General features: G+C 39.9%; 1 protein-coding gene across 2 annotated transcripts in view; it reads right to left on the bottom strand.

Annotated features, from left to right (window-relative positions):
* Positions 1–1901: 1901 nt before the first annotated feature.
* LOC124796331 (nuclear envelope integral membrane protein 1a) overlaps positions 1902–16285 on the bottom strand; it is a 138363-nt gene continuing 123979 nt past the window's right edge. The window contains exons 7-8 of one of the 2 annotated variants that reach the window (XM_047260464.1): positions 7422–7582; positions 1902–2450 (exon numbers count right to left, since the gene is read on the bottom strand). In XM_047260464.1, coding sequence (XP_047116420.1) covers positions 7435–7582 — 148 coding nt within the window. In that variant the 3' untranslated portion in view covers positions 1902–2450; positions 7422–7434. The remainder of the gene's footprint in view (positions 2451–7421; positions 7583–16285) is intronic. The other variant, XM_047260463.1, reaches the window with a different exon arrangement.

Genomic DNA, 16285 nt, shown 5'->3' with positions numbered 1-16285 from the left:
TCAATGCAATCTACAATCCCTTAAATAATACACCCTGCAACTGCTACAGGGCAGAGGACCTATGATGAAATACCACCTTTGTATTTCCTTTTGACAAAAGTTAAATTTTTTGGGCTATGGTAAGTACTCGGTACTGTCACAGCCTTGTTGCCTTCCAAGTTTATTGCTGGCACAAATCTCTTTGTTTTGAACATAAACTATCCCATTTTAGTTTGTCTTGTTTCTTGACTATATCTGGAAGTAAGTTCCTATTCTTCCTCACTATTCCAACCCCATTATGTCCTCTTCCAGTCAGTGCCTTCATCCAATTGTACGAGGTGAAGAAGTTATCTAACACAGTTGGTGAGACTGCGTGTATGATTGAGTAAGCTGGAGAGCAACATTTTTACCTGAACTGAACAACTACTGATGTGTCCTCATTGCCACTGTACAACTCAATATCATTTATGAAACTTGTTTTTGAATGTCCAAAACACCAATTTTGTAGCCTCATCTTGTCGGCTTCATTGGCAAATACTGGTTTATTGAAGAACGGCCTTTGAATTGGGCCATACTCTCGTCAACAGCCATAATGCATGACAGATTGTATACTTCTTTTGCACATTTATCAGAGTGTACATATTGGCCGCAATTTGTGTAGTCAGTCAGTCTTTTGAACCTGGTTTTACTCAGTAACTGAGAAAATGCATTTACATACATACTTCTAATAGTAGGTCAGAGGACCAGTAGTGACTTTGCTTGGGTAGCCTACGTATCCCATTATGATATAAATGGTAATAAGATGTTTTGTTTTTTCAACGACAGTGTCTTTCCAATTGTGACTAACCTGTCTTACCCTTTTACATCTCATGATTTTTTCACATCTTTATCAGCATATAAGTTAGTCTCATTATTGATCTTATGCAGCCAGCCATCACAAAAAAACTGTAAAAATTTTCATATTTATCAAGCTGTCAAAAACCAAAATCGATATTGGCACTTGCATCAGGAGATGCTGATAAGTTTTCAAAATAAGTTAAATCATCGCTCCATTCAGTTTCAGATTCATTGGCACGTTTGGCCCCATTTTCTTGTTCCGCATGCACAGTAACTTCACTTTCAGTTTCACTGATAAGTTTGGCCCATTATCTTTTTCTGCGCACACAAGAACTTTATTTTCTGCCGTCTCCATTCAAACATTGACAACTGTTGCAGTGACAATCCCTGCATGGCTCAGTCAACACCGTAAGAGATGTCGAATGATCGGATACATCAAGGGGAGAGAGTTCACTTACAGCTCCATAACTACCTTTTTTCTACAAAAATTCTTCGTTATTGTAAGTGAAAACTGATATTTGAGAAGTTCTTCCTCATTCAGACAAGACATTTCTAAACAGAAGACAGAAATAAGGTCTGCAATTGCGCTGATACACCATGCTGTACGATGAATGATTATTATTTACGAAACTATTGAGACAGGCAATATGGTATCACACACTGAAAGAGAGAAAGCCAAAGTGTTGAATCTGTAATGGAACCATACTGAAAGCCCAAGAAATATTTACTAATAAATAATAATATCTTTACCTTGCTTATTAAATGTTGAAAAATATGCAAGACCTTTTATACGAGTGATCAAACATATACAATGCAGCAAACAACTTTCAGCAGAATAAAGCTGTTAGACAGGAACAAGTCTAACAATTTCAAGCAGTAGATGGCACCCCATTTTAGATTTTGGGGTTGTATTGCCCCATGGTCATGATGCATGATTAAGTGATATTGGAGAGATATATCCCGCAGGTCATGAAAGGGTTAAACATGTAAATGGATGTAAAGGAGACAAAAGAATATTCTCATAATGCTTTATAACCATCTTTTAAATACCTCCTTTGACATGACTGTTACCAGCAGTTTGTTAAATGAACTTTTCAATTTTAATCTCAGTTGTTGCTGATCATTCTTACTTCAGAATCCTTATGTAAATAATATCTCTGATTTATTGAGACAGTGTTTCTCTCCCTCTCAACTAAGAGTCTAATCAACTTCTTGTTTCTTACCCACCAATTACTTTAAAGACAAAAACGATAAAGATATAATGTGGCATCATATTTTATCATATAAATTTTATTAAAATCATTCTGAATCATAAAGACACTAATCAATATTCAAAATTCAAAATCTGATATTCTAAAAACACACATCTCACAGAGATTATAATTACTACAATGGTACAATGTCCATTGCCAAGAATAAAAATAATTATTCAGTTTTTTTGGCACAGTCATCAATTTCTCCTGAGTAATTACATTAGTAACCAATACATATTTGCTGCCCTTTAGAGCAAATGTCAGTCTTCTTCCTCTTCATCAGAGTAGTCATAGTCGGCAGTAGAATGTCTGGATTCTACTTCATACTGAACCATTTCATCATCACTTAAATGTGAGTCTCCTTTCATGAATTCTGCAAATCTGGAACAGAGAATCATATGCCTCTTAGTACTCAGCTTGTAATGACCTAAATCTGTGTTACTACAACTACACATGGAACATAAAGAACAAACTACAACAGAGAGAACTATAGTAAACATACCCCATTTACTACTGACAACTTTAATAGACAATATTTTAAACAACAACAGAGAAAGAAATTATGAACAGCAGATAATTATTTAGCTCTGACATTCTATGGCTGCTGGAGAAAACAATGAGTGTCCTCTCTAGCCGCTGATCAAACTTATACCAAAAACAGTTCACAAATACCGAAGATTTACATAATGAACTGTAAAGAAGCCGCACACCCCATTATTAAGATATACTACTCCGCCACAAATTAATGAAACCAGCAGTTACGATGGGTAAATGTGAAGTTAAAAAATTCTGATGAAAAAGAACGTAAATAAATAAAAAAAATATTGTTTTTTTTTTTACATGCTGAAATCATTTTTATATTGATGAAGGCAAAAATGGTCAAGGAATCCAGCCTCCTAAACGTCGTCTTTCCTACATTTTACAAATAAAACCTGACAATTTCAGCATGCAAGGCCATTTTCAACTGTTTTTGTCAGAATGAAGTGAGCAAGAATGAATAGTTTCGTAAGCAGTCACACCAAAAAAAATGTTCATTTTAAGAAATATCAGCACTTGCAAATGACATGTTGCAATATTAAATATGATTCAATATGACAAAAATGCATGAAAATTGGCATGTGGGCTGGAACTGGCTGATTACATTTGTATGGAGTAATAAAGATAAACCCTCAGTTATAGACAGGCACAATTAAAAGACACTTAAAAATAAGCTATCGGCCACAGCCTCATCAGAAAAAGACACACACACAACAGTCAGTCACACAAGCAAGCACATCTCACACACACGTCCGACAACTATGGCAGCTCGTACCAGAAAGGAAGCAACAATCTTGAAAGAGAGGGGAAGGGGAGGGTACAGCAGTTTAATGGGTGAGGGAGAGAGAGGAGCGCTGTCCGGCAGAGAGTGCAGAGAGAGACTGTGAACAGGCATAGTGACAGGAGCATGTTGAGCAGGAATGTGGGTAAAACAGAGTGAAGAGGGAGAGGAGCAGGGAAAAAATGGGTGGGTGAGCTGGCAGAGGGTGGCAAACAAAGAGTGTGGGAGATGAGAATGGGTAGGTGATAGGGCAGAGGGTTTAGAAATGGTTGGGCGGAGGGTTTGGGGACAGTATGTTACCATAGGTTGAGGCCAGTATAGCAGAGAATTTGTTGCAAAGATAACTCCCATCTGTGCAGTTAAGAAAAGCTGATGGTGGAGGGGAAGATGCAGATGACTTGAAAAATGAAGGAGCCACTGAAATCAAGCAAGTTATGTTCAGCTGCAGTTGTGCCACAGTGTGGTCTACTTTAGGGTGGTCTACATTACTCTTACCCACAGTTTGGCGGCGGCCATTCATTCTGGTGGACAGCTGGTTGGTAGTCATACCAATATAGAAAGTTGTGCAATGCTTGCAGCAGAGCTGGTAAGTGCCATGGCTGCTTTCACAGGTGGACCAGCTCCTGATGGGATAAGACAAACCTGTGACAGAACTGGAATAGGAAGTGCTGGATGGGTGGAAGGCAGATCTTGCATTTTAGTCTTCCACAGCGATATGAACCTTGTGGCAAGGGTTTGAGATTGGGAGTGGCATAGGGATGGACTAAGATGATGATGAGGTTGGGGTGGGTGACGAAAAAACTTATTTTAGGAGGGGTGGAAGGATCTTGGGTACAGTGTTCCCATGATAGCTAATCAAAGCCCTGGCAAAGGAAGAGGTTCAGCTGTTCCAGTCTGGGGTGGTACTGGGTGACAAAGGGGGGAACACCGTTGTGGAAAGGGGGGAACACCTTTGTGGCTGGTTCTTGGGGGGTGTTGGGAGGATTGGTGTGGGAAGCAGCATAGGAGATCTGTTTGCAAAGTAGGTCTGCGGGATAGTGCCTGTCTGTGAAGGCCCTGATGAGAACCTCAGCGTACTGGGTAAGGGAGTTGTAATTGCAGATGATGTGTGCTGAGTGTCTTACCGAGACCTACACAGACAGACATTATCCCCCAGACCTAGTTTGCAAAGAGATCTCCCATGCCATTTTCCCTCACACCCCCAATCCTCCCACCACTCCCAAAAACCAGCCACAAATGAGCGCCCCCTTCATCACGCCCAGTACCATCTCAGACTGGAACAACTTGACCATATCTGGGCTTCGATTACCTGAAGTGAGCGACATTCTACACGAGATCCTTCCAACCCCTCCTGAAGTGGTGTTCTGTTGCCCACCCAATCTGCACAACATCCTAGTCCATCCTTATGCCACTCCAAATCCCAAACCCTTGCACAAGGATCATATCCCTGTGGACGACCCACGTGCAAGACGTGCCCAATCCACACACCAGGCACTTCCTGGTTTATCCCACTGCATCAGGTGCCGAGCCTCCTGTGAGCAGCCATGTCATATACCACCTCTGCTGCAATAATTGCACAGCTTTTTATATTGATATTACTACCAACCAGATGTCCACCAGGATGAACAGCCACCACTAAACTGTGGCCAAGAGCAAAGTAAACAAGCCTGTGGGACAATGAGCACCAGCTTTTCTGAACTGCACAGATGAGAGTTATCCTTGCAAAGCATTCTCCATTCCCCTAAGTACCCCTTTCCTCAACCTACAGTAACATACCGTCCCCACAACCTCCACCCAACGGTCTCCAAACACACTGTCCTATCACCCTCTCCCCATTCTCATCTCCCACCCTTTTTGTTTGCCGCCCTGCGCCAACTCACCCGCCTATCTTTCCCTGCTTCTCTCCTTTTTTGCTCCATTTTCTCCAACCCCCTGTCCCACAACCTCCTGAAGCTGCACCTGTTGGCAATCTAGACACTGCATACACTGCCAGACAGCACTTCTCCCTCCCCCCCCCCCCCCCCCCCCCCCCCCCCAATAGAGTGCTATCCCCTCCTGTTCCCACTCCACTCCCTCCAGATTGCTGCTTCTATTTCATATGACAGGCTGTGGCCAAAAACTTATGTTTAAGTGTCTTTATTGTGTCTGCCTGTAACTTCACATTTTATCTTTACTCTAAGTAGCCATATATCTTTTCCTACATTTCTGATATTCGAACATTGACTTTCCACTGTTTAAAGAATAATAAATAATTTTAATAGTCAAGGTGTTTTCCTTTACCTGGACTTACTGCTTCCACAGTTTCTGTATCTTCCCACACTATGAAATATGAACTATTATAACTACAAGCAAGGATGTTGTGTTGTCTACAGAAATTATTTCAAATTTTTAGCATCTCCAAATATAAACTGTACAAGTCATGGCACTCATTTCTACTACACAAAAAAGAGCAGTTCCTGCAATTCTTTCTGACATTCTACTTATGAAAACAGAAGAGCTACTGTTGATTTACAGGACAACATGAAAAGTTTAATAAAATATCCCGAACCACCCTAAGAGGCAGACTGGTACAATGACGACGACACCAAGCATTACTTTCAGTTTCGAATAAAGGATATGTTTATTACAAGAGTGTATTTTTTTTAATAATAGACCTGCAATAACTGGTCTTTTCTTTGTTCCCTGTAATAGTTAGTACCTTGTCATATTTTCTAAGATTTGATGAAGTGTAAGGGTGGGGGGCTAAACAGCCATAAATTTGCTAGGAACATTTAAATGCAATGTAACCAACTTATTGCACCATCATAATAGCAATAAAAAGAACCGAGAGAAGTACAGAGACAACACTAAACAGACTATATGAACCTTCAAAGTATTTCCTTTGACTGGACAGATCAGTACAATGGAGACGTAGCCTGCAAAGAAGAAATGTCAATGTCTGCACTTACTGCTACAGTGTTGCCATATTGGCTACTGGCTACCGCTCGGTTATAGGTGACATACAAACATGGTGGGTCACTTCACAATAGTGTTAATGTGTAATGAGGAACAATGTTGAAACTGGATACTGTGAGTATGTTGGAAATGCAAGCCTATTGACTGTAAGTGACCAATGACTGAATTGTGGCAGACAAGGCGTTCTGTAGCCTTGAATGTAACAAACTTCCTTATTATCACTGGTTATGTGAAACTATCCTCACACTGTCCACACAAGCTGCTGCATTATCAACCGATGAGCAGTCCTTGCTGAAGCTAGTCTGCAGATTACAGACAACATAAGCCGAGTCCAAATGCAAAAAGTCAGTACAATGAAACATTGACATAACAGAGAATTAGACATTAGAAAAATTGCATTTAAACCAATTAACTGAATAAAATAATAATCAAACTCTTTTGCTTAGGTTTTTTAAAAAAAGACACTACATTTGACAAGATTCAAGCCTACTTCCTTCCACACATCAGGTTAATGAGTTAAACATTGTGCTACACCACAACACTGCATAAAGTAGTTATATTTGTGGCTATTGTGACCCAGTCACAACGAATTACAGCCTTTAAGACTTTAGCTTCGTGCAAAGTTGTGAGAAGTTTATCTAATGTAAGCCGAGCCTTGTGAATAGAGCAACTGCAAATGTGACATCTAATTGCGTCTTGTGAGAACGTATCCAGTAGTGTTTGGTTACTGCTGTGTATGAAATGTGTGTGTGTGTGTGTGTGTGTGTGTGTGTGTGTGTGTGTGTGTGTGTGTGTGTGTGTGTGTGTGCAATTTCTCTCAAATTATGTGTGGGCTATTAATTAGTCTATTAGTGATCATCTTTATTTTCACATATCTTGACAGAAAAATGCATGAACTGTAATTATATGGCACTGATTTGAAACCGATGTTCCATTTTCCCTGTACACTGAACTCCACAAAGTGAACCGTTAGAATGAAATGGTTTAGGGCTAACTTTTTCCATTTATTTATTGGTACTCCTATAGTTTTGCTCTATCTGGGACAATGTAAATAATAATTATTGCATCTGTTTTTTTACCTCACTGGATTTTTCAGTTGAGAACTGTCTTCCATGTATCACACTCCGGACTGGAGCAGTATCCTCTGAGTTCCTCAAGAGCTTTCTTTGTTTCACGAACACCCTGTTCATAGTATTCCTCCTCTGACAATAATTTTAACTTTGGTGGGAATCTTCGTTTCCTAAAAACATGAAATTTTTACGAGGGGTGAAAGTCTTTTAATGCATGCAACCATTTTGAATAACACACTGAGGAACATTTCCAGAAGAAAAGTATCAGTGTAGTGTGTTTTTTGGAAAAGACAAAATTTAAATTATGTTGTCAGAAACTGTATGATTTTAATGACTCAAGTAACACACACAATTATTTCATTAGAAGTGGGACAGCAAGCAATTGAGTGTGCATGAACAAGAATAGAATGTGCACAGTAGTAGTAGCACTTTGAAAAAGCTAGGAAGATACACACGGAAGAAACATATGGGGTGGAACAGGACAATGACAAATGGAGGAGAAAATACACAGAAAGGATTAGAAATTATAGGAGGAAGTCCACAGAGGGGAGTAGAAGTAGCAGGAAGAAGTCAGTCAGGTCAAGTCCATAGAATGGAATAGGAATATCAGGAAGGGTGTGTGTGAGAGGGAAGGAGGGGAGAGGGAGAGGGAAGGAGGGGAGAGGGGAGAGGGGAGAGGGAAGGAGGGGAGAGGGGAGAGGGAAGGAGGGGAGAGGGGAGAGGGAAGGAGGGGAGAGGGGAGAGGGAAGGAGGGGAGAGGGGAGAGGGAAGGAGGGGAGAGGGGAGAGGGAAGGAGGGGAGAGGGGAGAGGGAAGGAGGGGAGAGGGGAGAGGGAAGGAGGGGAGAGGGGAGAGGGGAGAGGGAAGGAGGGGAGAGGGGAGAGGGAAGGAGGGGAGAGGGAAGGAGGGGAGAGGGAAGGAGGGGAGAGGGAAGGAGGGGAGAGGGAAGGAGGGGAGAGGGAAGGAGGGGAGAGGGAAGGAGGGGAGAGGGAAGGAGGGGAGAGGGAAGGAGGGGAGAGGGAAGGAGGGGAGAGGGAGAGGAGATAGCATGTTTGTAATAAGGAGGGTGGGTGAGGGGGGGGGGGTTAGTAGGAATAGAAGGATTACAGGGTGGGGATATTTTTAGGTATCTGAGAATTGCAAATGGAGGAGGTACATAAGAATAACCTATGAGAGCAGTTCTGTTACAGGAAGGAGGAGAGCCAGGTGGAGGAATGACCAGTGACAGAGTTGCAACTCTCTGGGCTGAAGGTGAACTTGGATACTGAATGCTCAACTATCCACTTACACCTTAGCAACTTGTCCAAGGTGCTACCCACTGCTAAGATGAAACCTGAGCCAGTACAAAAGTCTTGTCTGTTGGGACCAGGACTCATGTTTCTGACAGGTCTTAACCAGTGCAAAGTGTGGGAATGCTGGTTACTGGGAACTCCTGTGTTAGGTGTGTAACAGAGCTTAGGGAAAACCCCTCTTCCTTACAACATGTGTGTGTGTCATCCTGGAATCTGAGTGATCTGTTGCTCCTTTCTAATCTTCACCAACCTATCCCTCTTTCCTCCCTGATGGATATGCTAATAGTTCTGAAAGCAGGAATAGTTGTTCACTTTAAAATGTTTCTACTGATATTACTGGAAATTCAACTTTCGAAGATGAGTACTGGCCAGTCATTCTGTCTCTGTGAAATGACGAACTGCTGGCCACTGAAATTATCCTAACAACTAGTTGTCAAGATACCTCACACCTACTTAAATGTAAACATGTACATTTTGCTCCTTATTTAAAGTCTTTAAATGCAATTATACAAAGGAGAAAGAATGAGATAAATGTAATTTGTGCAGTAACATTAAGTGCTTTTGTCTCATGCAAAAGAATCAGCAATGAATAGTTGATTGGCACTTAATTTGAGTGTAGTGTCGAATAGCTGAAATCCTCATGACCTCATCCTTGTTATAAGTGATTTTATTCATTTTATATGAAAAGAAGAGAGTAAGGTGGTAGCCAGAGTGTTGATGTGGACACGAGCGGGGAGTGGGGGGGAGAAGGATATATATGAGAGAAAAAGAGAGAGAGAGAGAGAGAGAGAGAGAGAGAGAGAGGGGGGGATAATTTATTTTTTTTAACTTTGGCCTCTTGACAGATACAGTTATAAATGACAAGATTCCCCAAAGAAAACTAAGTTCTGTCAACTTCAGTATTATGAAAGGAACAGCTGTAAGTTATAGATGGATGCAATACTGGGAGAGGACTAGGCAATTAAGGAATAGGATTTTGTACAGCTTTTCTTTGAGAAAAACTCCTGAGTATCTCTTGCATTGCTTTCAGTCAGATGGCACACCTAAAAGGGTTTGTTTGTTCTATTGTGCCGAATCTTCAACAAGATTTAGTTAAATATAGCTGTACACAAAGGGATGAACAAAACTTTGGAAACAATAACATCGTGCTACACAATATATTGCTCATAGCACCATACTGGAACTACATGGTGTCCATGCATTGCCAAAGTACGATGCTAAGAACTGCTCACCATCTCCTTCCCGCATAAAAACACTCTAGCCTTCTTGAAGACTTAAAAACTTTCGTTACGATCATCACTATGACAACATCATGATTACCAGTCCCTGCATCTATGTTGAAACTGTTGATAAGATCAGGCGTTTTTATTGCCACAAAGTCTAAAATATTTCCATTGTGTGTGGGTTGTCAAACTAGATGCTCAAGAGAATTTTGGAAAACTGTGTTCAAAACTGCTTCACACAAATGTTTGTCCATACCAACTGCAATTAACATCGTAGTCTATACTTGGTAGGTTATAGTTGCCTCCAACTAACACTACATGATCGGGGTACTTCTGTACTACTTATTGTAGACTTACTCTGAATGATTCTAACTTGAGTTGGTCTAAGCTAATTACTTGTGTCCAGATAACTTCACAGCCAGACTCAATTTTGATCAATATACCCAGTATTTTTGTTCCTTGGAATAAATACTCCGTTTCAATGCATGTAATCTGTCTTTTTCAATCTATGTTCCAGGCCTCGTTAAATAGTTCAGAGCTTTCTCTTTTGGGTTCACTCCAGCTCTCGGTTCAATAAATTTTCAGGAGGGGTGTAAATTCAGCGACTTGGTTACTAATACTTTGTCATTTTACTGCTAGAATTCTGACATCTGAAGTGTCTTTGATCCATCAAGGAGTAGCCTACAATTCTCCACCCCAAAATGCACGTCCAGCAGTCAAAACAGTCACTGAATCAATGTAGCCTCTGGTTGGGACTCTCCACCCAGCTTCAAACCAAAGAACCTCGATCAATTCTGGGTATGATACTGCAAATTGTGAGCTCACCTTATACTGCACGAATGAGGCCAGCTCACCTGTATGAACTGTGGATGGTGTCAGACCCAAATGACAGGTGTCACTGGTGCCGACATGAGCTGCAACTTTTATCACTGTCCCCAGAACACTCCACAGCCACTGAGAGGTAGACCGCCTCCACGTCTTGGAAGCCCCCCTGTCCCCAGGCATACATACTGAGCACACACTGGACTCACTTCCAGCCCTGAAGCTATTTCAGTAATGGGCTCCATAATGTGCCCTAATAACACTGGAGCTCTCGATAACTAGCATACCAATCCCCTGTGTGCCTACTTGGACCCTGCTCAAGAAGTGGCCACTTGTTGACTTGCAGGGTGAATGGGAGAGGGGAGAGTGAAGCAAACGTGATACAACTTGCCACTCACTCTGCAGTGAGTGTGGTTCCCCCAGGCCATGCACATTGGAAGGGCCTCGGCAGCAGAGCCTTTGGGCAAAACAAGCGTCCTCTTATGTGTACCGTGCAATGCATCACTTTCTCCATCACTGCTACATCCTGAGGCAGCAGGCTGCAGACAGCTGACTGTGGCCAGCAGTACCTTCAGCTGTTCATGAACTGCAGCCAGCTTCTCCTGTGTCTGCATATAGCATGTACAGAACCTATTCATCCTACTACTAAAATTCAAATGAAGCAACGGGGAAGAAGAAGAAGAAGAAGAAGAAGAAGAAAATGAGCCCTGTTGTCTTTTAGATGAGGATTTGCACTGCCAAACTTATTAAATACACAAATGCAAGCTACTAGAAAACACTGAGCCTTTCACCAACACCAGTTCACAGCAAATGCAAATAGGTCACAGAATCAAGTAAATAAGGTGACACTAGTGACAACTGCAGCACTAAATTATACTACAAATTTAGCCAACTTCACAAAAATGAACAGAAAACTCACAACTCTAACAACTACGAAAACAGGTAAATTGCTACTATTTGCTGCTACTCAGGAATACGTAAGACTACCACTAAATTAAACTGTATACAAACTGAGAACTGCTGCTCTTGGACTGGAACTCTACAGCCAGGGACACAAACACAAACAGATGTCTTTTGCGGGCAATGCAGTTGTTGATTGTCTTCATAGCTTGCCTTGACAGCCTCAATTTTACCAGTATCTCTTCCCTACCTTCCAAGCTTCACAGAAATTCTCCTGGCTAGGCTGCTGGGCTAGTACTCCTCAAAAACATGATGCCTGGATAGCTCTGCCAGAGAACTGTAGTTTTCACTAAGTGATATTAACATACAGCCTGTCCACACTCCTCTTTACTTCAGAGTTGCTTGTTAAGTATATGTTGTCATCAAAGAAACAATACCGCATAACTCACTCCATGTTGACATGAGATATAAACACAAAAGTGCAAGCAGCCACAGGACATTTTTATTGCTTGATTCATATCTCATGTTTCTTATGTTGGAATGCAGACAGGGTTTCAGTTGATGTTTAAGGACAGTGTTTCAGAGGACAATCTTTATAGTGAGAAAGAAACTGTTCCGTACATGAAAGTAATGTAGTAAAGGGAACATTTGTTTTTATGAGTGCCTGATGGATGCCAGCTATTGTGTCCATCATTGATCCTCTGCTGATCTTCCTGCATTTCACTAGTCTTCTGGTGCTCCAGTGCAATATTTCACTCTCTTACAGTTGCACTGGATTTACATAATTTTATCAAGTTATTTGCCATTCCTGCAGTAACAGAAGTTATGCAAATTGACAAAAATCTGGAAATTTTAAAAGTCAGATATATGAATAGTTTCTTTAACAATATGTATATGTAAAAGCTGTAGTATTGTGATTAAAATAATCATACATTGCAAGGGCCAAGCTCTTTTCCATAGCCAACATTAAATTACTGTGTGATGAGTGTCATTTGCAAAGATTTCATTTTCAGTACACAATCTCCAATTTTGAGGGGGGCAATGAGCTGCAACATACCTTGGCTGCAGACAATTTTTGCACTGTTCCAGAACAAAAAAGACTGTCAGTTGTCACTAATAACTAAGTATAGAGACCAGTGTTACATGTACTTAAAGGGAGCCTCCTCGGCTTCATGCTAGCTTACTCTCTGGAGTACCTTTCTGTACAAGGATACCAATTTCTCAGGGTTTGACAAAATTACATGAATCAGTTGTAAAGATTAGCAGTACCCGAGATGAGCTGTAATAGCTGAGATGCGGGGAGCGCATCAGGCTTTAGTTCCAGTTAGATATACATCTTTAATGTAAATGAAGCTAAGTCACTAATCAACATGTCACTGTTGTCAGTCATATCTTTGATGAAAGGAACATGTTTGACAGCCTTGGGGAGAAATATTGATGTCAGGCAGCAAGCAGGTGGCCTGACCGACAATTTTTCATTGTAAAATGTGTTATGGCACATAACAGGTAACTCACCATTCATATACTACTACATCAACATTATCTACAAACTGTGGCCTCTGTGTCCTCTGACAAACAATTTAAAAAAGCTGTACATCATGTGAAGGACAGGGGTGTGGAGTGGGAGATCAGGAATCAGTGGTAAGAGGGGGTGAAATAAAACTTATACTGCCAAAGTTGATATACCTAGAAAATAACAACATTTGGTACAGTTTACTTATTCACATTTTGTTATTAATATTTACTGATGACATATTAAAAACACAGTCAATACTAGAGTGAACAGAAGAGGCAATTAATCCAAACTTAAACAAATGAGGTTGAAAACAAAGATTTTGTAACTAGAAATGTGAATGGTCTTGGATACAAATGCAATGTGTGACGAGCACTGACATCATCTGATAAGCATTAGTCACTCCAAACTAATGCAAAAGTGTGTTTTTAATGACAAAAGAGAGAAATATTTTAATATTACTAGCTGATTTTGAAAAAAGAAAAAAAAAGAGCTACACACGAACAGAAAAAAGAGGGACAACATGGAGGCCTAGCACAAATAAAACAAGCTTAGCAACTGGGGCAACGGTAAAATTTATGACATTTTTTTGGCGAGGTTACGCCAGTTAAGTCCAATTATCACAAGATCTTGCCTATTTTACATTGACAAGAGGACCTTACAAACTGGCCTTCCTCAATTCTCTTCATACTCATACAATCTGAAGGTCAGTGCATGAGCATTACCTTTCCTAAAGCAGTTTGACGGACTTGGAAAAAACTGATTTTTTAAGATTTACAGGAGCTGTTAAGTATAAAACATTTAGAATGTTGTAACAAAGTTGTCTGCACTTGGTGCTTGGTACTGATGGTCCTATTATCACTAATAGCAACACTTTTTAATGTATTTTTAGTCTGTACTTATATGAAATTGAAAAAATTGCAAAAACAGACAATGTCTTATGGGATAACAGCAATCAGTGATTTTATAATGTTACTTAAAATCCGTCTTGATTGCAAATTTTTTTTATTATTCATATGACCGGTTTCGGTTCATTCAGAACCATCTTCAGATCTGTAAAAATAATTATACTAATTTACTATTTCATGAAAGCAAATCTTTTTCATCCTATCTAATCAACATCAAATGTACCAGAACGTACCTGATATTTCAGTTACAGGAGTAACCCGTCCAAATCCAGCAACTTTCACATGCTACGTCACATAAAATTGGTTGGCAGAGTGCACGTCATTTATATTAATTATAACACTATTACCGACAGGTGGCGTCTGGTACATTTGTTACATTCCATTTGCACATACTGTATTCAGTAGATCTTTTTTATATTAAAAATATTTAATTAAAATATGTAGATGTCAAAGCTAAAATCTGTACTTGTTAGCAGACCGTAGAAGAAAACAAGTTCACACCAGCACCATAGATATATAAATCGCCCTATGCCTTTTAGATCGTATAAAAATGATAATTTTACTGTTTTTTAATCCTAACACGTACAGATTTTAGCTTTGACATCTACATATTTTAATTAAATATTTTTAATATAAAAAAGATCTACTGAATACAGTATGTGCAAATGGAATGTAACAAATTTACCAGACGCCACCTGTTGGTAATAGTGTTATAATTAATATAAATGACGTGCACTCTGCCAACCAATTTTATGTGACGTAGCATGTGAAAGTTGCTGGATTTGGACGGGTTACTCCTGTAACTGAAATATCAGGTACGTTCTGATACATTTGATGTTGATTAGATAGGATGAAAAAGATTTGCTTTCGTGAAATAGTAAATTAGTATAATTATTTTTACAGATCTGAAGATGGTTCTGAATGAACCGAAACCGGTCATATGAATAATAAAAAAAAAAAAATTTGCAATCAAGACAGATTTTAAGTAACATTATAATTGAAATAATATTTAAAAATATATGATTCATTTTTTAAACAGTTTTACTGTTTTAAGAACCTGATGTCTGAGAACTGAGCTTCAAATCTTAGAAGCATGTAGAAGACTTAAGAAGATCAGTCTCGCTTCTTACTATGTCATGAATGAACAAGTAGAGTTCTTCTGCTGACTGAAAACTTTATGCCTCAGTATCTTGAAAGAAACAAATTAAACTTAGTCTCCCACCTTTGCATCTACATCTACATGGTTCCTCTGCAGTTCACACTTAAATGCCTGGCAGAAGGTTCATTGAACCATTTTCATACTACTACTCTACCATTCCACTCTGGAATGGCGCATGGGAAAAAGGAACACCTAAATCTTTCCGTTTGAGCACTGATTTCTCTTATTTTATTATTATGATCATTTCTCCCTATATAGGTGGGTGTCAACAAAATATTTTTGCATTCGGAAGAGAAAGTTGGTGATTAAAATTTCGTACATAGATCTCGCGGCAAAGAGAACTGCCTTTGTTTCAGTGACTGCCACCAAACTCGCGTATCATATCAGTGACACTCACCCCTACTGTGCGATAACATTAAATGAGTTGCCCTTTTTCAATGTCCTCTGTCAATCCTACTTGGTAAGGATCTCACACTGTGCAGCAATATTTCGGCAGAGGATGGAGAAGTGTAACATAGGCTGTCTCTTTAGTGGGTTTGTTGCATCTTCTAATTGTTCTGCCAACAAAGCTCAGTCTCTGTTTCGCCTTCCCCCACAATATTATCTATGTGGTCTTTCCAATTTAAGTTGCTCGTGATTGTAATTCCTAGGTATTTAGTCGAATTGACAGCCCTTAGATTTGTGCGATTTATCGTATACCCAAAATTTATCGGATTTCTTTTAGTATCCATGTGGATGACCTCACACTTTTCTTTGTTTAGTGCCAATTGCCACTTTTCGCACCATACAGAAATTCTCTGCAGATCATTTTGTAACTGGAATTGCTTGTCTGATGATTTTACTAGACGGTAAATTACAGCATCATCTGCAAATAATCTAAGTGGGTTGCTCAGATTATCACCTAGATCATGTATGTAAATCAGGAACAGCAGCAGGCCTATGACACTACCATCCAAAATGCCAGATATCACTTCTGTTCTACTCGATGATTTATCGTCTATCACTATGAACTGTGAGCTCTCTGAAAGGAAATCACGAATCCAGTCACACAACTGAG

This window comes from Schistocerca piceifrons, chromosome 4 (assembly GCF_021461385.2).
Source record: "Schistocerca piceifrons isolate TAMUIC-IGC-003096 chromosome 4, iqSchPice1.1, whole genome shotgun sequence".
Classification (NCBI taxonomy): domain Eukaryota; kingdom Metazoa; phylum Arthropoda; class Insecta; order Orthoptera; family Acrididae; genus Schistocerca; species Schistocerca piceifrons.
Note: the sequence above shows the minus strand (reverse complement) of the source record. Positions and strands in the feature narration are given on the sequence as shown.